The sequence below is a fragment of the Carassius auratus genome, chromosome 1 (assembly GCF_003368295.1).
Source record: "Carassius auratus strain Wakin chromosome 1, ASM336829v1, whole genome shotgun sequence".
Lineage (NCBI taxonomy): Eukaryota > Metazoa > Chordata > Actinopteri > Cypriniformes > Cyprinidae > Carassius > Carassius auratus.
The window spans coordinates 33,742,285-33,770,220 of record NC_039243.1 but is presented as its reverse complement, the minus strand read 5'-3'; the positions used below and the strand labels follow the sequence as shown (position 1 = coordinate 33,770,220).

At 38.9% G+C, this 27,936-nt stretch overlaps 1 protein-coding gene across 2 annotated transcripts in view; it reads left to right on the top strand.

Moving 5' to 3' along the window:
* Positions 1-27,936, top strand: part of LOC113108446 (F-box/WD repeat-containing protein 7-like) — an 84,062-nt gene that overhangs the window by 12,857 nt on the left and 43,269 nt on the right. Inside the window, exon 2 of one of the 2 annotated variants that reach the window (XM_026271583.1) lies at positions 4,894-5,484. In XM_026271583.1, the coding sequence (XP_026127368.1) occupies positions 4,963-5,484 (522 nt within the window). In that variant the 5' untranslated portion in view covers positions 4,894-4,962. Of the gene's footprint in view, positions 1-4,893; positions 5,485-14,576; positions 14,934-27,936 lie in introns of those variants that run through there. The other variant, XM_026271591.1, reaches the window with a different exon arrangement.

Here is a 27,936-nt window from a genome sequence, read left to right as displayed (position 1 = left end):
GAAAATAAAAAAAATCTATAAATTATGAATTATTTACTGCCATTGTGTGTTTATATAATTCCACTGAACTTACATTTAAAAGTAAACAAAATGCTATTTCTTTTGAGAAGGTGGGTGTTGAAGGCTATATGATCCTTGGGTAATATTTTAAGCACATGTGTTTAATTATTATTTATTCACTGGGTAAGTTGGTGTAGCTCGCCTGTTTTTGAGGTGCAGGGCAGTTGTAAATATTTGCTGGTGTGGGTCAGTTTGACTTGTGCATTGCATTAGAGTGCATGTCTTGGCTGAACGGTGAATTGATTTGTTGATTAACACATCGCTGAGAGATAGGAGCACTTCAGGGACTGCTTCAAATCTCTCAGGTTTTTATCTGCAGCTCATTACAACTGGTGTTTTGGAAGGAGGCTTTCCCAAAATATTGGCTGCAAAAAAATTATTGACAGTGCAGAAATAAAACAAACAGATATTATGAAATATGATGTCAGACGGCTTCTCGAACCTGTGTACCTTGAAAGAGTGGCATGAATTTGACCGCAAAATTGAGTCCGGAGGTGATGTGGTGCATTAATTACCCACAGAGCAGCTCGGTTTAAAACAAAGGAAATTGAGTTGAATTGAATATGTTTACATTTCATTCACTATAAATATTAAGCAACAGTCACATTCAAGTTTAAATTAACCAAATTCCAGTCAGAGAGCTGATTTTAATGATGATCAATCTTCGCATTTAAAAAAAAACCTGCTTCCAGACAGCAGAGAGAAAAAGGATAATAATAATAATAATAGTAATAATAACCGCATTTTTCAAATGTAAACATCAACATTCTGCAAACCAAGAGTTGTCCTAAACACCTCATTTCAATGTGTTAAATATTTATTACTGAAGTTACTGATAAATCCTGAGATGCATGTAGCTTCATCTTCATGATACAGATTTAATTTGTAGGAGCTGCAGCTCATTTTTAAATCCAGTCTGAGCCAGAGACACAGGTGATCATGATCTGCACACATTGCCTGTGGGACACAAACAGATTTATTTTTGCATCAAATTCCTTTGTTGCTGTGAATATGTGGAAGTGAGAGCACAAAATCAAATATTATAAAAGGAACTGATTTATGTCCATTTCAACTGATACAGATAAAAAAAAACAATTTAATTGGTTTCGGCTGGATATGTAAAAAGCAAGAAAGTAAAACAATGCACAAATTAATTAAGTTGCGTGAGAGAGCGAGTGTTAGCGTGAGAGTGAGAGAGAGAGTGAGAGTGTGAGAATGAGTATGTGAGTGAGTGTGTGAGAGAGAGAGAGAGTCTGAGAGAGAGAGAGAGTGAGAGTTTGAGAATGAGTGAGTGTGAGAGAGAGAAAGAGAGAGAGTGAGAGTGTGATAATGAGTATGTGAGTGAGTGTGTGAGAGAGACTGAGTGTCAGAGAGAGAGAGTGTGAGAATGAGTATGTGAGTGAGTGTGTGAGAATGAGTATGTGAGTGAGTGTGTGAGAATGAGTATGTGAGTGAGAGAGTGAGAATGAGTATGTGAGTGAGTGTGTGAGAATGAGTATGTGAGTGAGAGTGTGAGAGAGAGAGAGAGAGTGAGAGTGTGATGAGTATGTGAGTGAGTGTGTGAGAGAGACTGAGTGTCTGAGAGAGAGAGAGTGTGAGAATGAGTATGTGAGTGAGAGTGTGAGAATAAGTATGTGAGTGAGAGAGTGAGTGTGAGAGAGTAAGAAAGAGTGAGAGTTTGAGAATGAGTATGTGAGTGAGTGTGTGAGAGAGAGTTTGTGTGAGAGAGAGTGAGTGTGTGAGAGAGTGAGTGTGTTTTTGTGTGAGAGTGTGTGTGTGTGTGAGAGAGTGAGTGTGAGAGAGTGAGTGTATGTGTGAGAGAGAGAGAGTTGTTGTTTTTTCGTAGCACTAAGGTGACATGTAATGAACTGAAAGAAATGGTCAGATTTGTTCTTTCAGTTAATTATTCTGCCGATTGCCGAAGCACATTTCTCTTTGTTAGGTTTTGCATATGTTCTTCATCTTTCATTCCTTCCTTTTTCCTTCATACTACTAAGACGAGTTGATACATACCTCTCTCGTCTCAGTGCGTGCACTCGATCGCTTTGGTGCGCGGTGACACTTTGAAAGCACTTAGCTTAGCCCATTCATTCAATATGGGCCAAGCAGAGAAGCTACCAAACACCTCCACGTTTTCCCTATTTAAATACAGTTACTCGCGTAGTGTAACCCGACCTAGGACGGTAACACAAAACAAAACGTTGCGCTTTTCTAAGCGTGTAAAATGAATAACTATATTGTGTGGCGGAATACCATGGCATGTGCTTGTAAGCACTTCGTCTTGGCGCAGTAATATCTTCACTCGTGAAAAATCCTCTCACCAGCCCCCGCTCCCTCTAGTGAAGATATTACTGCACCAAGACGAAGTGCTTACCCATTAGAAGCACTAAATTAGGTTTTTCAGCAGCAGATCTGTTTTGCAGCACTGGTTTGCAGATATTTACCCAAATTTCTCTTTGTCTTTGTACCTGCGTATCAACCAAATGAGCCATTTTGTCTTTTTTTCTTCTGCTAGCGGCACAAGAGTAATGGGAACAGTTCTTTATGAATGAGTAAATTGCGAAACCAGGTGATGGGTTTCCTTTTATTTGGCTTGGTTCTTATCATAAAGACCTATCCGGGTAGCTTTTGTGGTTAGTAAAAATAACTCTCTCTCTCTTTTCCTGTTCATTCATAATGTGTCCTGAGGTGTCCAAGAGCAGATGACTGTCTGGCTGCTTTGTAGGAAATGACATTGTGAAACCAATAACACGCCGCTCTCTCCTCCTCCCCTTCATCTCCTTCGCTAGCGTTCTCTCTGAGAGGATGTGCCAAAACCCATTTTGGCTTCACCTTCCTCTCAGGCCCTTCAGATGTAGATAAATGACCTGCCGCTGAAGTCTACACAGTGGTAATAAGTAAAGAAACGATGCACCTCACTCTCTTATCAGACTGCTCAGCTTCGCCGGCTGGACGCATCGCATCTTCTGGGAGCCAAGCCAAATGCTTCTCTTTTTAAGGCAACGCTTCCAGTTTTCTGTATCAGAGCCTGTTTGGAATGCAAAGCTGGTTTAAACCTTCTGGAGGTTTCCCTGTCATCGCATTAACTGTGCAGTATTTGTTAGTGATGTTAGGTCTTTGGAGTGTTTTTTTTTCTTTCTGGCTTTTGATGCAAGAATTTGCTGAATTTGTTATAGATGTTAATGACAAATGAGTGTTAACAACAAAATAGGAAAGTTTGTTTTAAAATCTAGTTCAGAACACGTGTTCCAAGTTCTTAGAAATGTACTCTTTATATTAGTGATGATTTTCTATGGTTTTGATCAACTTTGATACCATTTAAAAAAAATGTGGTGTAGGACATGTGGTGTAGTAAAAAAACATTGATATAAATGTTTAAGGTTTTTTTTTTTTAAGAAGCCTCTTCTGCTCATCAGAAATGCAGTTATTCCATAAAAAATACAGAAAAAAACTATAATATTGTGAAATATTATTCTAATGTAAAACAGTTGTTTTCTGTGTGAACTAATTGTGTTCGAGCCTAATGCAGTTGGACGGATAGACCAGCATGCAGGACATGAATACTAACAGGAAGTCCAGCACCTTCATGACACTTGATAGGTGCTTTGTGTTAGCATTAAGGTGCATTGAATGCTTTGCTAAGTAATTGTTTTTTAGCAAGTCAAAAAAATAAATCTTTGTGCACCTGGTTGGGCCTCTCTATAGGAGGGCGAATCTATTTGAAGTTCATTGCCACAGAATTGTTTTCTAATTGGATCTCGGCTGATTGTGCATCGTGTCTTCCTTGATATAAAGGAAACGATTCTGTAATCAAAAAGCTCATTTAATCAGAGTTTTAAATTGATCTCTGGCTTCATATATTTGCTGTGATGACCCTATAATCCGGGTCATTGAGAGCAGTAAATGCATAGATCCAGTGGATGATGGCTGTGGAAGAGCTGTTGGATGTTTGCATTGGAGTGCATGTAGAAAGTTTAGCAGGCTTCATGCTTCTGTCCTCCTCTGCTGGTGGATCCTTTACCTACACCATCTGGACTCATACAGCATGATGCTGCTGCTTTGATTTATGATTATCTGCATATTATACGTTAAATGTTCCTTGCTGGTACTTCATAGAAATGTTAGTAGTGCGTGACTTGAGCGATTGACCAGTGCATCAGAACATACAGAACTACCAAAGATTGATTGCATCATAATTTATGTTTATAGTGTTCGTCATATTAGGGCTGTGCAAAATATCGAATGCGATTTTCATGCACATCTCATCAGTAAAGATGCTCCTGTATTTAATTTAATTTAATTTGAAGTTTAATGAAAAATGGCAATTATTTGAAGTAATTATTATAAAAAATAATTATAAAAAAAAAACAAAAAACAGCCGACTCCAAGCTTTAAAATGGTCTATGTGCAATTACACGTTATTTTAACGTTTTCATATTCATTTTGAAAACAAATCTTTATATATATTTGTATACATGTATAACATCATGACCTAAAAAAATCGAATTCTGGTGCATTATTAGAACCTAGATTTAGCATTTAACAATGGAGAACACGCGGCGGTGTTTGTTTGCGTGTGTTGAAGTGATACTGTTGCTGTGGTTTCCATTGTTTGAGGCACGCTCATATTGCATCTTTCCCAGCTTAGATGCAAATGCCCATTGTTTTATCTGACAGGCATGAATAAAAGAACGAGTTACACACTCTGGCTGCAAACAGGAGAATTGATGATGAATGGTTTCTTTGATGAATGTTGATGAATGTTTCTTTTTTCTTAGATTTTTGTTGTGACAATCCGCCTTTAACCGCTTCCCGTCTCCGTCTCTCTTTCAGAATGCCAAGTCCTTGTCCTCCTCAGACAGCCTAGCGAAGGTGCAGGAGGTAGCAAGCTGGCTTTTGGAAATGAACCAGGATCTGCTGTCGGGGGGCAGCAGCAGCAGGGCGTCCCAGCCGCCGAGGCCTGGGGCAGGTAACAGCTCCTCCGGCGGCGCGGAGCACGTGAACCTGGTGCTGGAGGAGCAACAGAGAAGAGAAGCAGCCGAGGAGGAAGAGGGAGGACCGGAGGAGGAAGGGCGGAGGAGAGAGGTGAACGGAGACCAAAAGGGCATTTCTGAGTGGATGTGGGAGCAGGAGCCGCGTAGACGGCATCACGACGACGACGAAGAAGAGGAGAATAACGGCGGAAGGGAAGCGAGACTTCGTTCACAGGAAGATGACGACGAGCGGCCAGAGGATGGCTTGGAGGAAATGGACCAGGATAGCGATGAGTTTGAGCATTCAGAAGAAGAAGAGGAGGAGGAGGAAGATGAGGAGGAAGGCCTCCACTCTCCGTCCCTCAGGACCCCTGCGTCGGACCGTAATGATAACTCGGAGCAGTCCTCTGGACGACAGCACCAACGCTCTTCCTCGTTTTGCAAGAATAAGGTAAGCAGACCCAGCTCAAGTTTAATGTGGTGTTTATGGGCGTTGTTTGTCTCCCTCTACTGGGCATGTTTGACTTTACATCAGAGAAACACTTGATGGAAAGCTAGAACCTCATCATTTATTGACCTTACATTACATATCTAAATAAAGGGAGCCCCAATTTTGAGTATGACATTTGAAATCATTTTGAAAAACATCTTCTCCATCTTTTTTTGGTTTAGTATGACTTCTAGACTCAATGGTGAGAAAGCTGTGATAGACATAACTGTGGCGTTTAATGCTGAATCAGTATTCATGAGCAACATCCTGTAACTGATAGTGTTTGTGTAAAGCTCAGGAATGATTGAATTCCCTCATGCAGTGTAAAAATCTTCCTGTGGCTCAAGTGGTAGAGCATTGTGTTAGCAGCGCAAGGTTGTGGGTTCAACTCCCAGGGAACACATTAAGTTAAAAAAAAATGTACCTAGAAACACACATGTAATGGTGGAAGGTGAAAGCAGACTGCTTAACTTTTGAGCTTGAATGTCTTGTTTTTTTTTTGTCACTCCAAATTGTAAAGATTTTTTACTATTCTCCAAGCTGTGTAAATGATTAGATAATGACTGCAATATCCACATTTGATTTCAACATCCAAAAAGAGAAAAATAAGCAAAATTTGAATTCTCATTGTTTGTAGTTGAAGTAACTTTGCTGTCTAGCCTAACACACATACACACACACACACACACACACGTTTGAGAAAAGTTCATCCCATAGGTGTAATGGTTTTTATACTGTAGAAACTGTATATTCTATCTCCCTTCACCAACCCTACACCTAACCCTAACCCTCACAGGAAACTTTGTGCATTTTTACTTTCTCAAAAAAACTCATTCTGTATGATTTATAAGTGTTTTGAAAAATGGGGACATGGGTTATGTCCTCATAAGTCACCCTCTCCTTGTAATACCTGTGTCATACCCATGTCATTATACAGAGTTGTGTCCTGATATGTCACAAAAACATGCCCACACACACACACTCACAAACTCACACACACACACACACACACACACACACACACGGACACACAGTCTCTCTCTCACACACACACACACACACACACACGTGTCTGTTTTCTTACATTTTTAATTGAATTACCAACTTACATTGTATGTAGTTGCTATGATTTGTTTAGGTAAGTGCTATTGTTGCTTTTTTCTTTCATTTAGTTCAGAAAAAAAGCATCTTCAGAAGCTTGTCTTAAACCAGTGACTTTAGCTGGTTAGAAAATGTTTCTGAGCACCTGTGTGGAAGCGAGTGCTTTAAAACGTTTGGCATGCCTTTCGTCAGCGAGACGGATGTGGACAGGCTCCAAAATTAAACTTGTTGTTATTCCAGCAGGGGATGGTAAAGGGATTTACTGATTCAATTAAATGTATTTTATTTCATTTTTATAATTAATTTATTTTAATACTTTAATTTTGTTTTATTTTATTTGTAATTATTTATTATTATTATTATTATTTTTAATTGTTTGCATTAAAAAAAAAAATTGGACAAAGTATAAAGGCTTTTAGTCTATTTGCTCCTGTCTGCTGAAAGCTTAAAGAGCCAGTAAGATGAAAATTCTAAGCTTCCTATCACTGTTTATAAGTCCTGTACATTAGGTTTAAATCCATCCAAGGTTAAAAAACATTGTCATTTTGTCAAAATATCATTTTAAAATTACCTCAATTCTCAGAGATCCCCAAACGGTTCGAAACTGTTCAAAAGATTCAGTTTCCTTAAACCACACCTTTCGGTAGCATACTGTGCTATGATTGGTCAACTAACATAGTCAGGTTTGATTGGTTGTTCCGCACACACCTCCACGGTAAACAATGCGTTAGCATCTTTTTGGGTAGAATTATGTCTTATTCCTCTCATCGCGAAGCAAACAGTAAAATAAAAAACTTGAACAGTCTCGCTGCTTTTTCTTCTGTGTGGGTGTATTCAAGCCGCGTGCTTCAGTTTGAATCTGAATAGAGCGTTCAGCGCGGGGGCGTGGTCACATTAGATATAGTGAAGGGAGACGTGAAAAACAGACATCGCGTTGTTTTCATATGGATTACTTTATCACAGAATATCTGTTTTCGGCAGCACTTGTTTAGTTTTAAAGTAGACATGTCAAGCTTTCTATAGATATCTCTCTCATGTCTCTTCGTTGAGTATTCACGGAGTTACACTTCATTTTAATGACGTGTTTGTACATGACGATCAGCGCTGACAGGCTGCAGACAGCACACATACTGATAAGACGCTCGGGAGAAAACAGACACATAACTTCATAATCATACTTCGCGTTGTGATTCGGAGATGCTCGTTGGTCTAAATAAAGTTGGTAATGAACCCTCTTTTATGGCCAAACGCTTTGAAAATCCCGCCTTGTACTCACCGAGATTAGAAAAGCAGTCATCAGTGAAATGTGAACACAACAAAAGGGATTTGTTGTACTGCTCTGGTATTGTGGTGAAAATGAATTTTAGCCATTGGTTCTTCTGATCTTCATTCTTTGTCAGTGAAAATAAAACAAACTTGCCTTTACAATTAAAAACACACGGTCTCCTCGACATGATGCTCTCACACCAACCAGAGCATCTGTGTGGGGGGGATGGGGGGTGGGGCAGGTCAGAGCTTCGTTTCTCTCAAGACGGTAGGCGGAGATTATTATGCAAAGTGTTCCTAGTGACGTACATAGAGATGGGCAAAAGATTTGAAATCTATAACGACTCGTTTCAGCGATTCAGAGTCGACTCCTTACTTTAGAAGCCAATAACTTTATAAATCATGTACTTTTTGGTTTTACTTTGCACATTGTTTACACTGATGGACAGCTACATCATACACTGTAATACAGGTAATTTTTGATTTCCCATCTGTGTGGCTCTTTAAGAAGCCCATATTTAGACGTTCTGTGATTTACAGAAATCGTTAATTATGCAGATCTAATGAGTGTTTTTGTTTGCTTCCATTGGTTGTTGATGGTTTATGTAAAATGATCTAAGGGGTAATTCACTTCTGTTGAGATGATTGTGTGACAGATTGAGCTGCAGACACGTCCAGGTTTCCCATCAGAAAACAAACGTCATCTCTCCAGAAACCAAAGACCGAGATGAAAGCAGACTCTTATTATGTGTTTTATGAACCGAGAGCTTCTTCAGATCAGTGCTGAACCCAAGCCGTGGATTTCATGGATTCAAACAGACTATTGAATCAGGCAATGGATAAACACTCTGAAAAATGAAAGAAAACGCCTTAAAGACATCCCTATAATCACATCTCTAGTTAAACATGAACTGATTAGAAATATATATATTCCCCACAAAACCCCTTTCTCAGTCTTATTTTTAGGAAGTTGGTATAATTGAGACAATCATAAAAAAAATTATTTGAATTCTCCGAGTAAATTGATTATAAAGTGTGTGAGAGTTGTTACATAGTTTAATTTAAGCTGCTTTTCCTCTCATTTTCTCTTTAGAACTGTTGGTGTCTTGAGACTAATCTAGGGAGTTTTAATGACAGGCGATTAATTGACTTCTCTGAAGTTCTTGCAATATTCTTTTAGGTCGTCTTGTAACTTCTGATAGGAGAGATGTTCAGCTAAAAATATCAATATTGATCAGAGCGTGTCAATACTATAAGCTATGGAATCTCTTTTTTTGCCACTGAATAAAAAAATAAACTTTACTTCAGCTGAGAAAACGTCTGAATTGTGAGATTTAAACTTAAAGTCAGACTTGCATGACAAAGTCGCAATTGCATTATTAAGTCAGAAATTGCTGACTTTTTTCTAAATTTTCTTCGTTTTTTATCTCACAGTTCTGACATGCAATCGAGAGTAACGAAGTCAGAATTTCAAGAAAATAGTCTAATTGCAAGTTTGTATCATGCAAATCTTGAGAAAAAAAAAAAGTCAGAATGGTCCGAGTTTTTTTTCCGTGTCACTAATAATAATAATCAGTCGTAAGGACTGGCAGACTTGGCTAAAGACAGTTTGAAGATGCTCTTCAAAGAAGATGAAATGGACATCTGCTGTCCTCAAGTGCAGCTCAATCGCTCTCTGATTCCAAAAAGAGATTGGGGCATGAAAACATCCACTTTTTTTGATCTGCTCTCAGACTTGTGTTTACTGAGGCGTGAAGCACTCGCTGACCTCTGACCTGTGTGTTCAGAAACACTCCAGAGCTGTTCACAGTTATACACACTGCAAAAGATGTTGCTCTGCTGCCTGAAATGAAGACAGACACAGTTTTGGTTTTATTCAGCTGTATTTACCCACTATCCCTTTAATGCACTTGAAGTGGCCCATCTGACCCCAGGTGTCCTCGTCTGTGTGAGGAGAGTAAAGTGAAGAGTTTGGTTATGCAGAAGCAGCACAAACACACTCCCTTTCTCCTCGTGTCCAGGTGCGCTCCTGCTCTGGGATCATCTGTCAGACTCGGAGCCTGAGCTGAATGTTTCAGAAGCACGTCTCATTACACACGACACAACAGCACAGTCGGATCAGCACAGCTCTGTCTGAACCTCTCTCTGCTTTTATAGAGTGAGATCAGGCTCGTGTAGAGCAGTGTGTCAGACTCTTTGATCTGAATCAGTACAGTATGTTTACACTGGCCCTTTATTCTTATTTTAACATTGCGCCAGAACCGTATAATAATCTCTGCTTGTGTGTGTTTGTGTGTGTGTGTAACACTGTGGTTCAGCTTACTTCATGAACAGCAGCGGTTTAGTTCATTTATCTGCCAGTCCTGACCTTCAGACAGAAGCAAGGAGTTCACGGTCATCATGTCTGGATGATCCGGTGACTGCTTCCTGTCTGCTTCAGCTCAGTTTCCTGTGAGGAGGAACTTTCATGTGGGAGCACTTCACAATGTTGCCTGGCAGGCTTCATTATCAGCCCCCTCTTGTGCTCAAAGTCTTTCTGGAGTGTAGAAGTCAGGCGAGGAGAGACTGGATGCTGCTGCATTTCTGGATAATGAAGTGGTGAAGCTGAGTGTCTGTCAGAGATGATGCAAGGACAGGCTCTCACCGGTTTTACCAAGTATTATACAATGTATGTCACCAAATGAAGAGAGTCCGGTGACAGAAATGTACTTGTATTTCTAAATCAAGGCCCCTTATTTTATTTCGAAGTGCATGCAGTTCCACTCTTAGTCACATGAGGCCGCCAAAGACTCTTTTCAATTTGAGTTCTGCTTGAACCATGCAATTTCAAGCCAAATTCTACTCACCAGATTTGGGTATTTGGGTGCAACTAAACAAACTAGGATCATCTCTAATATCTAGATCCAGACTTTTGATGGATTTTGCATGTTCTAAGAGAGGTCTGATATTAAATGCCGTCTTTGTGCTTTGCTCTTATTAAAGAAAGTGGTGCTATGCAATCCTCCTATTATTAGATCCTTGCCCTTGCAGAGCGTCCATGTGGAAAACTCTTCACCGGAGGATTGACTTTTGTTCTAAATGTGCTATTGTCATAAAACTTTGTCCCTAAAGAACCTTGTGAGGAATGCTTTTCCCCCTCAAGCAAGCTTAAACATGAATGATTCATAAGCTTTTAAAACTTTTCTCGCTCGTTTGGTTGTTTTCCTCTCTAGTGAGTCGACTGCAGGCTTTGTTGCCGCATGCTTTCACATTAAACACTTGATTATTTCCTTTCAGAGGAATAAAAATGTGTGTTTCTTTCATCTCAGTGCTTTATTATGAGTAGTGTGTGGATGTACTTTTTGCAAATATAAAGAATAGGGTTTTTTCACATGGCTGTTGCTTTTTGAGATGACCTTTGTGACCTTTAGAAATGCTTCCTGTGAAGTGAAAGTGTGAAAAGAGATGCTATGTTTTTGTCCAAAGTTTAAGGGTCCAGCAATGTCATAACAGTCGCCTAATGTGATTTATTTTCAAGTGATGATCACTTTGTAGTGAACGGCAAACTTTAAGCAATCATTCGTTCTCGAGTCAAATCAGATGATTATTCAACTCATGTAGGCGTGCGTCTCTGAAGTCAAACATGGCAACGTCATTTACATTAAGTTACATGTCACAACAAATCATTGATCTGTCATTAAAATGATTTGAGCTTTGCATACATGAGTTGAGCAATGAAGTAAACTTTCATCATAAAAACTGATGTTTCCTAGATGAATCTTACAGTGTTAGTTTAGTATTATTTACATGCAATGTTTAAATAAGCTTTCAATTTTAGAATTTCCAAACCTTTCAAAAAAAGCTTTAATTATCTTGTATTCTGCAGACAAAAAAAAAAAAAAAATAGAGGGATTTTTTTTAAGGTTAAAATATTCCGTTATTGTATAGGATTTAATTTAGTCTTCTCAAAAGTAGCCCTTGTTTTCCTTGCAGTGGTTTGATATGTTTTTGATCTCCTAAATGAAAATTCCCTTTTCTTCCCCCATCAGTCAGCCCTAGAGAGGCTATATATATATATATATATATATAAAGCGACGTGCATGCAGAATAAAGGATTCCTCCTCCTGACATTCGGCAGGATCCAGGGTTAAACCCCTCACATTTCTGCCATTCCCAGCAATTACCTTGTTCCAGTCACACTAAATAGCTGTGCACCGTGAGATCAGGGGAAGGCTTACGTGGGGCTGTATGAAGCGAGAGTACAGAAGCTTTTGGGTTTCCAGGGCTATAAATGAGACAGTGGTGCTCTCAGGTCAGTTTGACTCTAATAACCCTGTGTCTCTAAAGCATAGAGCTGTTTTATATTCCACAGATGTACATTGTACTAGAGAAGTTGCTCTAGGGCTCCTAAAATACAGGTATTAATGAGTATCATTACATTGGGAGAAAAAGGGTAGACACTATGTTCTCCACTGAACCCATGAAGTGGACTTGGCTGCGTAGCACTCAGTACAGTATGAAACGCAAAGTAGTTTTATAGTTCTGTGATGATTTACTGCAGTATATTCAGTCATGGTGTGACATTGTTTCAACTTGAAGTGTTTAATAATTAAGTCTAGTCAACTTGAAATGTTGATTTTGATATTTGACTTGACTAAACTTAATTAAAATGTTAAGGCAGCACAAACACTTACTTTAAAGGGAGAGTTCATCCAAACGGTTTTCTCACCAACATTCTTCAAAACATCAATTTGTTTTTGTGAAAGGGGGGGTGAAATGCTATTTCATGCATACTGAGTTTTTTACACTGTTAAAGAGTTGGATTCCCATGCTAAACATGGACAAAGTTTCAAAAATTAAGTTGTACGTTTGAAGGAGTATTTCTGTTCCAAAAATACCTCTTCCGGTTTGTCACAAGTTTCGGAAAGTTTTTTTCGAGTATGGCTCTGTGTGACGTTAGATGGAGAGGAATTTCCTTATATGGGTTCTGAGGCACTTCTGCCGGAAGAGCGCACGCTCCCGTATAGCAGAGCACTGAGAGCACAACAGACTTCACTGATCAGAGCGAGAGCGTCGCCAAATGTCACAAAAGGAGTGTGTTTTTGGTTGCCAGGGCAAGACAACCCTGCACAGATTACCAAAAGAGAAACAGCATTAAGGGACCAGTGGATGGAGTTTATTTTTACAGAGCATCAACGGAGTTGTGCAAGTGTTTGTGTTTGTTCCCTGCATTTCGAAGATGCTTGTTTTACAAACAAGGCCCAGTTTGGCGCCGGATTTGCACATCATTTATTTCTTAAGGATAATGCAGTCCCAACGAAAAAGGGTCATGATCGTGTGTTGGAACCGCAGGCGGTGAGTAAAACTGCTTCAAATATCTCTGTGTTGTTAACTTAGCTATCGGCGCGTAAGCACATCATGTAAACAACATGCGATGTTGTCATCAAACTGCACTTTCCACATGTACAGCTTAAAAAAACAAAAAAGACGACATAAAGTGGAACTTTAGCAAAGCAAATATATTCAGTTTCAGTACATACCACATAGAGACTGATTGCTGCTGCTGCTCTTGTTCAGTTTCAGCCTCTGGATCTGATTCTGGATCATAAATAAATGGCTGAATCTGACTGTTAGCCATGGTTTGTTTTGGTTGGTTTTGTCCTCACGGTAATGTCACAGCTTCCAAACGCTCTCAACACAAAAGCCTACTGGTGCTCGTGATTCTTTAGCTCCGCCCACACGTCACGCCTCCAGCCGCTCGTGTTTTTCCGGGAAAAATCGGTACAGACTATCTTTCTCTTATGAATATAATAAAACTAAAGACTTTTTGGAGTTATGAAGGACGCAGTACTACTCTATAGGTACTCAAGATTAACAGGAGATTGAGTGAAAACCAGCATTTCACCCCCCCCCCCCTTGAACAACAGAAACTCATACACATTTGGTACAGTTTGAGAGTGAGTAAATGATTCATTAAATTATTTTCATTTTGGGGTGAACTATCCCTTTACGTTAAAACTACAGTATTTTATTTTATTTTTTTACAGAGTAAACTATCATTAGTTTTAAAGAATCATTCAGAAAGACTCAAGCTCACATCAGTCTGATGAATCTTTAACTGAATCACTCAACTGACTCACAATCAACATCTGACTCACTCAGTGATTTGCAAGTTATTCATTCAGCAGCGATGTTTTGTGTGCTAGAGGATTCTGAAACATAAATCATATTTTTACTGTATGCTTGTTTATATGATTTAAAGCAGTCCCTGCTGTTTAATGCAGAATTCTTTAGGAAACACTGGTTTACAAGCCTTTAAAATGTTAGCAGGTAGCATTGCTGCTGTCAGTCAGCTGATGAACTGGCATTCTAGATTAAAAACACCATTTCTGTCTTTCTGTTAATAGTGTAATATTTAACGATGCTGCTAATCCATTAACTCTAATGTTCCTTTGGTGCATATTCAAGTAGAGGTTGTCATTGAATCAGTGCTAACTGTGAAGGTAGAGAGGTGAAGGGTTATGTCTGTCTCTGATGTGACTCTCGGAGGCTGCTTTGCTCCACGGTGGGCTGAGGGAGTAGATTCCTGTGCTCATGTGTTTAGGTGGGGGTCGTCCAGTACAGGACAGCTGGCGCTGGGGCCAACAGGCTCCTGGTGACATCAGACCCTCTGATATTTAAAAAGGGGCCACAATTCAGGGCAGCGAGCTTGGTGTGGACCCTCAGAGCTGGCGTGTCTCTTAAAACTCTTGTGAATCGTCTTCTGGGGGCATTCAGTGATTCTGCCACCGACCAAATCCCATAAATTTGCCTCTGCTGGGATATGACCTACTAGCTTCGTGTTGGAAATGCTGCGGCATTGCCCCATTCCCCGCTTCTCGTCAGCCAGCCCGAGGAGAAAGACGTCCAAGTCCTCGGGCAAAGAGAAGGCTCCCAAGGCTCTCCCGGAGAGCCAAGCACTGGACACCAAGGATGTCCCCAAGGAGCCTGTACCACCCCAGAAAGTCCTCAAGATCTTCAGCATCAACATCATAGCTCAAAGTCTGCCCTTCTGTCGCAGACGGGTGAGTCCCAGGAATCTAAACACAACTATGCCCTGCAGCATGCCAGATTTAATGCCAGTTGCTTTGGTCTGGAAATGAATAGCTCACTGCATGGTTGAATATTGATTGTCTTTTCGAAATGCGTAGTTGCGACGCTTGAGGTGAGTCTGTACTGAGATGTTCCAATCATGGGTGTTTTAAAAACATTTCGATCTGGAATAATATCACAGGGCTTCAGACTAACATCTGAGAGCACTAAGTTCTACAGACAGTGGCGCCAGGAGCAGTTTTGGTAGCTCTGGGGCGTGGTGTGTGGGGGTATTAAAAATAAACATAATTTAACCATAAAATTACTATTGTTTTGCATTAATAAGCGCAGTTGCTAAAAAAAAAAAAAAAAAATTGTTTTGGTAATACACATTTGAGGGTAAAGCACTGAGCTTGAGTTGGGAAGCATACAAAAATTACTTTTATTAACAACAGTAACGTGCAAAATCTAAAATATGTATTCTTATTAAATTGAACTGAGTGATAACTTCAGTGATGATTAAAAAAAACATCAGATTCAGTCACAAATTTAAGAAAAGTTTGTTTTTCAAGGCACTTTGTGACAAACATTTGGCAAAATTTGATTGTTGATGATTTGATGTTTTATAATATCAAAATGTAAAGCAATTTTTTTTATAAGTGTTTGTTTGCCACAAAGTATATTTCGGTCATCCTATTAAAATAGTATTTAAATTGGATCATTTTTAGAAATAGTTGTGTGAAAATCTCGAAAGGCATTGAAAAGTGCTTGATAAATGCCGCTCAAATAAGTAGCTTGGTTTTGTTACGTTTTTGTTTAATTTGTCGGTTGATGTTTTTCATGTTCAACAGAAATGGCAGCGCTTATGAGTTTATGAGCTTATGCAAAACAAAAATGGTCACAGTACTGAGCCCTGATACCAGTTTATACCCATTTACTAGAATAAACATTGATTTACTTGACATTCTTGATTTATATATACCGTATGTATAATTTGGGAACTGTTGCCAGGAAATTTCAATCCTTGTATTATGCTTTTTGATTTTGAATAGAATCAGTGCTTTCTGGTGCTGTTTGAAATGCATGAGAAACTGCTGGGATTGTGAGTCATCATTCAACCTTCTGCCTCCCTCTCGTTCTTAAACCAACAATAGCAGTAATTGCTCAGGCACAGTCAAGAGACTCAATATAGCACACCGGTCTATGAGCATGTCATACTGTGCTGCACTGCTGTCATTTTAATGCCACTTTCTAAGACTTTACCTGAATTATTCAGTGAAGTCGCTTAGCGACACTGACAGAATGGTGTGCTTTATTGAAAGAATATATGGGGAATCATGTTGACCAAAACAGATATGAGCATAGCTTCTTTGTAAGTGATTTCTTTAGTCACCGCTGCGATCCCATCCGGTGACCTTAAAAAGACTTGCCTGGGAGTTCCTATTTTTAACCCTGCCCAGATCCAGAGAACATGCATTGATTGGATTGGAAAGCAGCTGTTCTTTGGTCATCATAACGTCCCAGCAATCCCATAATGCAGCGTTGCGTGTGCTTCATAGTCCAAGCGGGAGAGGCCGGAAGGACACTGTACACGACAACTCTGTTCATGGAGGACTCGCTGCAAGGTTACACCTCATCAACTGGCTTTAAGCTTGACTCGTGACTTTCCGGTACCAGCCATTTCATAGAGAAAATATTTAAAATGGTCTCAATTATTGGATAATAAAGGCTTGTTTGAGTACAGCGAACAAACTTGTTTGTTTCTTCGAGTGGGACGGCTGAAGATAACGAGGAATTTAATTTCGCTTCGCTAAATCATACTTCCAGAAACTTCTTTTTATAGACATTGCCATTTATGGGAGCCTCTATTGTAGTCTTAGGTGTCTAATGTCGCTGGCTTTCACATTTACCCTCCGGTTATTGGCATTATTACAAATGCTCTCAACCTTAAGCAACCTTTAAATGGAATGATGCAATGATGAGTCATAAGAATGAAGGCCATTAGTTAAAATAATAAATATATGAAGAAAGTGTGAAAGTACACTACCTTTCAGAAGTTTGGGGTCAGTAATGTAATGGTTTCTTTCATTGAACAAAAATGCATTAAAGTGATCAAAAATTATACTAAAGACATTAAAAATGAATGTTGTTCTTTTGAACTTTCTGTTCATCATTTCTAAGCCGAATAACCATTTTCAATTTAGTTAATGTTTCTTAAGCACCAAATCTGCATATATATATTTTAGGAAGGTGAGTGGAAACATAATATCTTTCCCAGGTAATTTATTACTTAAACACCAGAATAGAAAACAATCATCTCTGCAGTGTTTGCTATAACTTTGTTCAGTGCCTTATTTTTCTCACCCAACACATGTGTTCTCAAGATATGGAGGATTTTGTGGGAACCAACTAGATGATGGCACAGGGGGAAAAGCCAAGTAAAATGCTCTGTATCACTAATGTGCACATGTTCCTTCCGGAAGATTAATTTGTGGACACATTCCTCTTGAGGCTTGTCTTTGTTCTCTTAATTTTCCTTGTGCCTCCACTTTCTTCTTTCCTTGTAAAATCAGGCCTCCACTGAGACTGCAGTGTCTCTCAAAGAGGAAGTAGGAATAGACCAGGGAAAAAAATAGATGCATAAACCTCAACATCAGCAAACAGGCATCCCCATGTCTCTCCAAATGAGCAGCTTGCAGAAGTGACTTGAGATCCACCAGCTGGCCCCAGTGAATGGAATAACTGGAATATCTCTTGGTCCCCATTCGCTCAGCAGGTTCTGCAGAATCCACTGAGCATAAAAAAAGCAGCTTCTTTTATTGTTGTAGAAAGGAAGTAGCAAAGGAGTCCAACAGAGATGAAGTTTTAAGATGAAAATACTCTCATTTTCACATCCAAATATTCCTAAAGTCTTTGTATGGAGTGAGTTACATGCCAAAAATAAAAGTTTCCTTCTGTAAACTTTTTTTTGTTTAGTTTTTTTGGTCCTTGCCACTTCTCAGAGTCCCTTGTATAAATAGCTCCCAACAGAGTTTCCAACGAAGACATGCTTTGGTGACAAAACCTGCTGTTTTCCCTCCAAGGCCTGGTATTGAAGACAGCTGTTTCTGACCCACAGGAAATGAACTTGAGTTTTCACACCAGAGCACTTGAGAGTGTATTGCTTTTCTATTCCGGTTCTGTTTTGCCATTTGGGTAAAGTGATCCCGTCCTGCCCTTCAATGCTATGCCATGGTCACCATCAAGAGCCATATGCTACTTGAGCTTTTACCTTTGGCCTGAAAGTTTCTCTGTGCCAGTTTCCTAAAAGGGATGGTTCACTCAAAAATGGCAATTATCATTTACTAAATCGTTTTCAAGAGCAACATTAAGGAAGAATTTAAGACTCTTCATGCAGCTTTTTCCATATTACAGATTTCTGTCAAGTGGCATATGTCTCCCAATCTTCTGAATATTCCATAGCGAATATTGCATCAACCTTGACAATTACATGTGTTCATGTTCATGAAAACGAGTGACTCTAGATGTCACTGATAAATGCAAATAACACAACTTGGGGGGGAATGGGATATAATTTATGAAGCTAAATATTTATCTTATACAGTAGATGCAGAATGCTTCAAACTAATCATTGAATACATTTTTATGAATGTATGAATTCACATTTCTTGAACCATCTGAAAAACTAATTTTCTAAAAGGAATCAGATACTCCATCTGTATTTTAGAACAGACAGGGGTTTCATGAGGGCACATTTATTACCTTACTTTAAGTAAATATTTTCATTGTACTGTGGGTAAATACAATCAACCCGGGGCTCATTCTCGATCTTGCGGACATTATTGAAAAGGGCAAAAAGAGTCTTCACTTTTATTGAAACTCTTGCCGTATCTTTGCATTATCGCAAATGAAAATGGTTTTACCTTGGTGACCTTTTCTCACTTTGTTGTGTATGAGTACAGATTAAGTACTCAAGTCAGCTGATGTGTCCTCTTACCCCTCCTCGCCGGTTCCTATGGGAGGAAGATGATGGGATTTCATTGCCCTTGAGCTCCAAATAACCCTGGGTGAAGGCATCTGCTCAAAGCTATTCTGAGCTGGCCCATTCCTGCACTGCACAGACAAACAGAAATTGTTAGGCAAACAGTATTGCGGCTTTCGGCATATGGGATAGCTGGACCCCCCACTAACAGACATGATGGGATGTCAGCTAATCTGTCATATGTCGCCTAAATCATTTTAAAAGTGTAGCTTGTAACCTAGAAAAGTAGATGATTCCTACAAAGTTGTCAAGACGTGACAGCACAGAAGCTGAACTACTTGTCAAGTTAAAGGTAAGTGGCGGTATACGTCCAATGTGATTGGTGCAAGCCCAGCTTGCACATGATAGCATCACAGCCACCCCTGCAACAAAGCCACCAAGAAGTGCTGACATTGTATCACAGGTTGCCATTTAACACTGATGTTTGGCCACCCTTGGTACTCCAAATAGTAAAAAATACCTGCTGAACTCAGACAGCAACTTTTCCCAAGTGTTTGAAGACCTCCCACCTACTGCAGGGCTGCCAAGAGGTGCTGACATTTCTTGCAGAGCAGGCAGTGTGTGTGAGAGGCTTTCTCCTGACCTGGGAATGTGTCACAAGCATCTGCCGAGAGCCAGGGTTTTGTAACTGAAGATGGGGCTGCTCGGTAACACTGCATTTTAATATCCAGGACCATTGCAATAATGAATATTTGTGCTAATCATGCTTTGTTAGCACATTGTTGCTGTTAACAGCTTGTAATATGAGTCTGGTTATCACCGACAACATGAGAGGTGGTCCAAAAATGGCATTCCTCCGTGGATAGCCCCACTAACTTACCTGACCTGACCTGATGGAACATCAACTGCCCCATTGTTGTACTGCTCTCCAGCCTCTTAAACTAGCACTCTTGTGGATTATTTACCCGAAAATTACTACATACACACACTATCATTTCATTCCAAACCTATTTGACTTTATTTTTTATGCAAGATTCTTTGGAAAATGTTTTTGACGTCTGTTTCACCACATCATGTTTGAAGCTAAACTCGAGGCGAGTTTTGAGGAATCCTAGCCTATAAACAAGAAAGAGCAAATTCCTTGGGTCCACTCATGGTTCAGCACAACCAAAGTCTTCACAGAGTTTGGATCAATCCTGGCCTTTTTATCACTGCCTAAAATAGCTAACTTGACCCGTGCATGAATGGGAAGGAGTGAATGGGTATTTTTGCGGTTACAGACTGGGAGCTGAGCCCAGAACCTGGCTAAACACTGTGCCTGGTCTTCATCCCTGATTCTTTGGGAACATTTCTCACCTTTCGCTCCCTCAATACTTCTCCTTCTGCCTGTCCTCCCTATCCATGGCTTCTTGTCTTGTCCTCGGTCCAGGAGCAGTCAGATTGCCATGGTGTGACCCATCTGTCTACTTGGTTGTTTAATTAAGCCGTATGCCACTGCTTGTGTGGTTTGCCCTCTAGATTGATTGTGTGAGAGAGGACATTTATCGGGCCAGCTCTTTGAATTGAGTCAAAAAGCAGAGACAGATTTATAGCAGAGACTGGATCAGAGGTTCTGGGAGGCATCACATACCCACTACGTTCCTCACTGATGACTGAACACGTGTAGCCAGCTGCATAGCGGGTTGTGGATATCCTTTCAAACTGAGTCGGTTCCTCTATTTCTGTCCCAGGATTTTGTCTCAATATTTTGCCCAGAATACAACTGACATCACTACTTCGTTTCATCCATTATCAGAGTATACTTTCTTTATGGCATCCTTGCTTTTAGGTTTCACAAGGAAGTCATCACAGTCAACTTGTTGTTCAGTTGAATTGTCGATTTGAGTAGTTCACGATCCATACACAGACACCCAAGAGATGAGAGGTGCTCCAACTTGCATGTTTTTATGGATGCAAGCACTTGCTGTACATGGAGTTTCCCTCTTCTAGCTTGGGTTAGAATGAAGAATCATTTTGCTGTTATATGTTTTGCACGAGGCGTGTGGTTTAAAATCTCTTTGCCTCAAGATTGAGGCTCCTTATGCCAATGCGGTTTTGTTCTTTATGATATTATTTTATGCATTTTGTTGAATTTTAAATGGTCAGTTCTTGTATGCATTCAATAAAGCAAGTGAAGGTACAGCAGCCATGTTTAGTTTGTTGCTCAGCTCAGGAAACTTGACTCGGATTCCCAGATTGATCAAGACCATGTATCATGTGGGTGATGGAGCACAGGCATTCTCCACACCTATTTATAAAACCTGTATATAAGCCTGCATAACCAATAAAACATGCAGCATAACCGATAAAATATATGCAGCATAACCGATAAAACATATACAGCATAACAGATATAACATATGAAGATAAAACATATGCAGCATAACCGATAAAACATATGCGGATAAAACATATGCAGCATAACTGATAAAACAAATGCAGCATAACCGATAAAACACATGCTGCATAACCGATAAAACACATGCAGCTTAACCGATAAAACACATGCAGCATAACCGATAAAACACATGCAGCATAACCGATAAAACACATGCAACATAACCGATAAAACACATGCAGCATAGCAATTAAACACATGCAGCATAGCAATTAAACATGTGCAGCATAACCGATAAAACACATGCAGCATAACCGATAAAACACATGCAGCATAACCGATAAAACACATGCAGCATAACCGATAAAACACATGCAGCATAACCGATAAAACACATGCAGCTTAACCGATAAAACACATGCAGCATAACCGATAAAACACATGCAGCATAACCGATAAAACACATGCAACATAACCGATAAAACACATGCAGCATAGCAATTAAACATGTGCAGCATAACCGATAAAACACATGCAGCATAACCGATAAAACACATGCAGCATAACCGATAAAACACATGCAGCATAACCAATAAAACACATGCAACATAACCGATAAAACACATGCAGCATAGCAATTAAACACGTGCAGCATAACCGATAAAACGTGCAGCATAACCGATAAAACACATGCAGCATAGCAATTAAACACGTGCAGCATAACCGATAAAACACATGCAGCATAACCGATAAAACACATGCAACATAACCGATAAAACACGTGCAGCATAGCAATTAAACATGTGCAGCATAACCGATAAAACGTGCAGCATAACCGATAAAACACATGCAGCATAGCAATTAAACACGTTGCAGCATAACCGATAAAACACATGCAGCATAACCGATAAAACACATGCAACATAACCGATAAAACACGTGCAGCATAGCAATTAAACATGTGCAGCATAACCGATAAAACGTGCAGCATAACCGATAAAACACATGCAGCATAGCCGTTAAACATATGCAGCATAACCGATAAAACATACGCTGCATAACCGATAAAACATGCACCCCACCCCTGACTGATGGTAGATGGTTTAATCTTATGATGCGTAAAAATTCTTAAAATCAAAGAATTCAGTGTGATTATGTATAATGATTCTTGAAATAACTCAAAGGTTTAGAGACTTTATACTGTAGAGACTTGCATTCTTACTTCTTGATTCTGATCCCACTTTACTTGATTTCAGTAGTGAGATTATTAACAGTAGAGTTGAGATGATGAATAAACAGTTTGGCCTTTCACATGTGTATGAATGTAACATATTGAGGTGCCTGGTTATTAATAGGGTCCTAACATTACCATCAACTTCACTGTAGCTTTGCAAGTAATCGGTCTGCTTCAAGCCAGTCACGTAACCGATTATTCACGTCAAGGGCCTTGTTTTTAAGCTGTGTGTCACCCAAGCAGCATACAGCATCCTTCTAGAAGTATTTGTTCTTATACAATAATTCCTTTAGCCCCCATATCTCTTTAACTGTTTACCAAACGACCTTGTGCATTCATGCAATGCATTTACATGGACTGATGTTTGTCAAAGGGAGGAAAGTTGTGTTTATCAGGTTTGATACTCTTGTAATGAAATGCCACTGCACTTGCATCCTCTGTTTTGGCATATTTCAGGGTGTCTGGAGACGTTCACATGTGAACACTTATGTTATCATTACAACACAGATGAATCCTAATGCTTGAGCTTTTGGGTCTCTGTTAAAAAGCACAAGCAGGTTTAGTATGCATTGAAAGCATAGACTGATCCAGAATAAAGGGTTAAGAAGGTGTGTGGATGCTTAAAGCTTCTCATGTGAATTAAACCAGCATTGTTTAATATGTAAGTGTATTTTAGATTTGATTGCTGGGAAACACGTGGGCCTGTTTCAGTCTGTAATCGTGCAGCTTCTAAGGTCAGAGAGGAACGGCTTGTGTGTGTTCTGAGATCAGAAGTGTGGGATCTGCAGGCTTTGTGCTTGGAATGATGTCAGAAGCACAGTATGTCTTCTCCAGAGCAAAAGTGACTTGAGGCCAGATATCTGCAGACTCGGCCTTCTGTCTGTCTCTCTTGGAGGACATTAGTTTACTGAAAAGATCCGCTTCCTTTGTGTCCTTTTCACTTTGTACTTGTCTGCTGTTACTTACGATGTCATTTTGGCTTACAGGACTGGTATTTTTCATTACTATCAGTTGGTGAACAGCAGGTGGCAGTGTGATCTAACAGCTGATGCATCATTCCTTCTTTTATCCAACTCTCCTAAAGCTCATTCTAGCCATTGCTATTCTTTGATGCTGTTTATTCTCGACTGCTGGTTAGCAGTGGTTATGGTCAGAAGGTTTCTAGTTCTGTCAGACTACAAAATATTTTGGGAGGTCCACTTATAATGTGACCTAAAATGAGGGGTATCCATAAAAAACACTGGAACTTTTACCAAAATATACTAGATACTATTTGCTAAAAATCAGAGCCTGTATGCAGATTCTGGCCACTCGGAGAAAATCTTGTATTATATGCTGGACACAGACTTGATCACATGATTTTTGGATTTAAAAAATAATAAATAAATGTAATGCATCTCTAAGAAAAAAATGCATGTTTTTGCATGAATAAGTTGTGTTTGCAACAACTTAAGTCTGGTAGAATATGATCTTCAGTAGTTTATTGTTACCATTTAATAACACTGCAAGTGTTTAAAAATCTGTGGTTACATTTTATTTTAAGGTGCCCTTGTTACAATGTAATTATACATACAAGTACGGAGTAATATTCATGAACAGCATGCACTTATTATATGGTTAGGGTTAGGATTTGGGTTAGGTTCAAGGTTACTTGTATGTAATTATGCATAATTATGTAACGTGTAACAATGACACCTTAAAATAAAGTGTTACCAAATCATCTCCCATTTGAATAGTCATGTAGTGTATTCTAGCCTTATATTACTACTCTAGGGTACTAATATGCAAATTTTAGGGTAGACGAAGTCGTCCGCCCCAGTGAGAACCTGACGATTCAGTTTCTGCATGTTTTATTTCCGTCAGTGTAATGAAGCAGACCATGAAATTTGTAATTTTGTTGTTGAAAAAAATAGCATTTTCGCCTTGGTTTCATTGTGAATCTGGCCTCACTGGTAAGAGTATTCCTGGATGGTAGTCATTGTGGTTATTGAGTTTCTGAACTGCGTTCTCATTCGCTCCAGAAGTTAGCGGTTGATTTGTGTAGCCGTGGCTTGAGCTAACATCACGCTGACGGTATGATAGCATGCATATGTTCATCAGGTGCATAAGTGAAGATGGCTTCGAACAAGTGAGCCATTGTTGGCATAGCGGGATTGTTCTTCTGTGGAGGTGGCTGGAGTCTTGTGTTAACCTTGAGCTAAGGCCAGCGAGCGATCAGATAACTGAATTATCCCGCAGTGTATGTCAGAAGCCCTGCAGTCTCTGCGATGGTTCAGACGAAGTGATCCGAGCGATCTACACGTGTCATGGAGCAGGAGGAACGGTTGAGATGAAGACCTCAGGAGCCTGGCAGAGCTTCAGAAGCACCGTGTCTTTACAAGGTGGTGGTTAAATCCACTTCTGCCCGAATTTCTTTCTATGAGCTCATTTTTCTCAGCTATTTTCAGTGACATCCTGTTGGAGAAGTGTTTTGTTGTAAAATGGAGATCTGTGACGCAGATACAGCCCGTGAAACGAGGCTCGTCTGTCCTCAACAGTAACCAGAGTCGACCATAAAAAGAAACGAAGCCTAATGAATTGGAATCAGAACCAGCCCCATTGAATGGGAAAGTTGTGTTTAAGAGCTGTAAAGCGTTTTAATGTTCTCTAACTTATAAAAGCTGCGCTTTTCCATTTTATCAGCGTGAGACAGAGCCACAGAAGCCTTTTTTGTCGAGATCCAGAATGCGGCAAACACTTTCTTGTCTCTCTTTTTCCGTTGACGTAAAGCGATTAAATGGAGCCTCGTCTTGTGAAGAGCTAAACTGTTTAATGGCAGTAAAATGTCATTAGTTTTTCTCTGTGTTGAAGTGAGTTGCCAGCACATGTGAAATCCAGTTTGGAGTTAAGAGTTGCTTATAAAACACATGAATATTTCATTGGAGGTCATTTGTGAGATTGATTCTCTTGGACCAGAACCAAGTGACATTCTGCTCTGTTGAAATGTTTTTTTTTTTGCATTTGTAAACCGTAATACTGTACTAAAATAATGTGAAAGCACTACTGAATAGCACACCCAGCCAAACAAATGACTCTGATTAACTTGAAGAAACTGTGACAGAAATATATTACTTAATATTTACGTAGTATTTCTAAATAAATAAATAAATAATAATAAAATATTATATATATATATATATATATATATATATATATATATATATATATATATATATATATATATATATATATATATATATATATTGATTATTAAAAATTAGATTTTTAGAAATTAGAAATGAAATCCAGAAAATGGAAAACACAGAATTTGGCAAAAAAAAATTGTGAAAAAATAAATAAAACTCATTTCTTAGGGCCTAATTTTTGTTATTTTTGTTAAACATTTAATAAATTGCTGTTAAATTGTGTGTTTATTGATTGCAATTAATTAGAAATGCTACATGGTTAATACAATTGAATTTAACTATTAAAACAAAAAATAGAATATGGAAAAAATAAAACTGATTTCATAGAGCACTAAACATAGTGTGATTATTGTAGCACAAATATTTCATGAGCTAGTTCTCAAAACCTAATAAAACTAATCTGAAACCTACATTTTACAACATTTTCCAAAATGGTCCTCATCAAAAGTACTATATTTTCCGGACTATAAGTTACACTTTTTCATAGTTTGGCTGGTCCTGCGACTTATAGTCAGAAAAATACTGTACTATACTGTACTAATACTGTGTGAGGTTGAAAAAGAGATGCTCCAACCAGCTGAAGACAAGATGCAACCAAAATTCATCAAAAATTCATCTCCGCAACACTTTTCCTTTTCCTCAAAAGCACTAAGATAATCTTTGCACTGGTGAGATCTGATCAAGGTTGCTCTGTCTCACTGTAGTACTCACATTTCCCTGTTCCCTTGTCCTGCGTATGATCGTGGAGATTGTATTTGGGATGTTGATTTTTATGGGGTAAGAGTATTCAAACTCTTGTTACAAACAAACCAAAGACATTCAGCTCCAAATCCAGTTGCTATAGCAGCAGACAGACTTATATTCTTCAGCTGTTTAACTGCAATATAACAACATTTGTTAGAAAATTGTTTAATTATTAAATCCCTTTTTGTTCCTGCTATTGATGAAGTATTACCCACAAACAAAGCACCTTTTCAGTATTTTTATTATTACAGTGTATATATATATATATATATATTAATTAATAATCAATTTAAATATTTAAATTGTTTATTATTATTCATTTTTCTGCTAAATGCATAAATTTAAACAAAACATATCTTTAAATGTAATTTTTTGTTTTGGTACGATTTTTTTAATAAAAATATTTTAAGTAGCTAATACTTTTATTCAGCAGGAACAAAGTATTCAGAAAAATGTTTCATGGCTTCCAAAAAAATATTAAGCAGCACAACTATTTTCAACATTAAATATAATAATCAGAAATGTTTTTCGAGCAGTAAATCTGCATATTATTCTGATTTCTGAAGATCACTGAAGACTGGAGGAATGATGCTGAAAATACAGATTTGATCACAGGAATAAATTACACTTTAACAGAGAATCACATAGAATATGGTTACTTAAAACCGTAATAATATTTCATAATTTCTACAGTATTTTTGATTGAAAAAGCAGCCTTTACGAGAGTAGGAGACTTAAAAATTACTCAAAAACATAAGTGTAACAACCCCAAACTTTTGATAGTGTATGATACAATTAGATGTTCGCTATTAGGTATTATGAGCTAACAAATACATTTTTTACAATTATTCTAAATATCACATTTGTAATAACTATGCTACATTAATTAATGTCTATTTTTATAGTTTTTTGGACACTTCATCCAACAGTGACCTGATAGTTATCACCGCACACTTTCTCACACTGAAGTGCTCTTGTCTGAGGAAGATGAACGGGTGCGACAGGAAGTAGAGCACATCTAGGCCTCCTCTTCATCCTGCTGTCATTTTCCGTTAGTTCCTGTGACTCTCAATGGCTGTTATCTCGGATAAAACAAGCCCCCATTGGCTAGGTCTAGTCCCGTTTGATGAATAAACACCAGTCTTATTACCGGTGTGTTGCATCTCTAGGGTCATTCCTCCTGTCAGAACCTGCTGAGAAACACCGTCTCAGATTCTCCGCTCGGATATTAGCTCTGACAGAGGAAACAGGAAGTGCACGTGCACATGCACGCTCCTAGTCATTCACAAACAGGCTTGGATGTGTAAACAGACCTTGAGCATCCCAATCCTGGAAGTTTGGAGAATCCTCCAGAGATGCTGTTTTAAACGTGCGGCACACAGATGTTGAGATACGCCAGCATCAAAAGACACTGGTTCTCCCACATGCTTTCGCATTGTTGCAAATTATTTAAAATAAATGCTGTTCTTTTAAA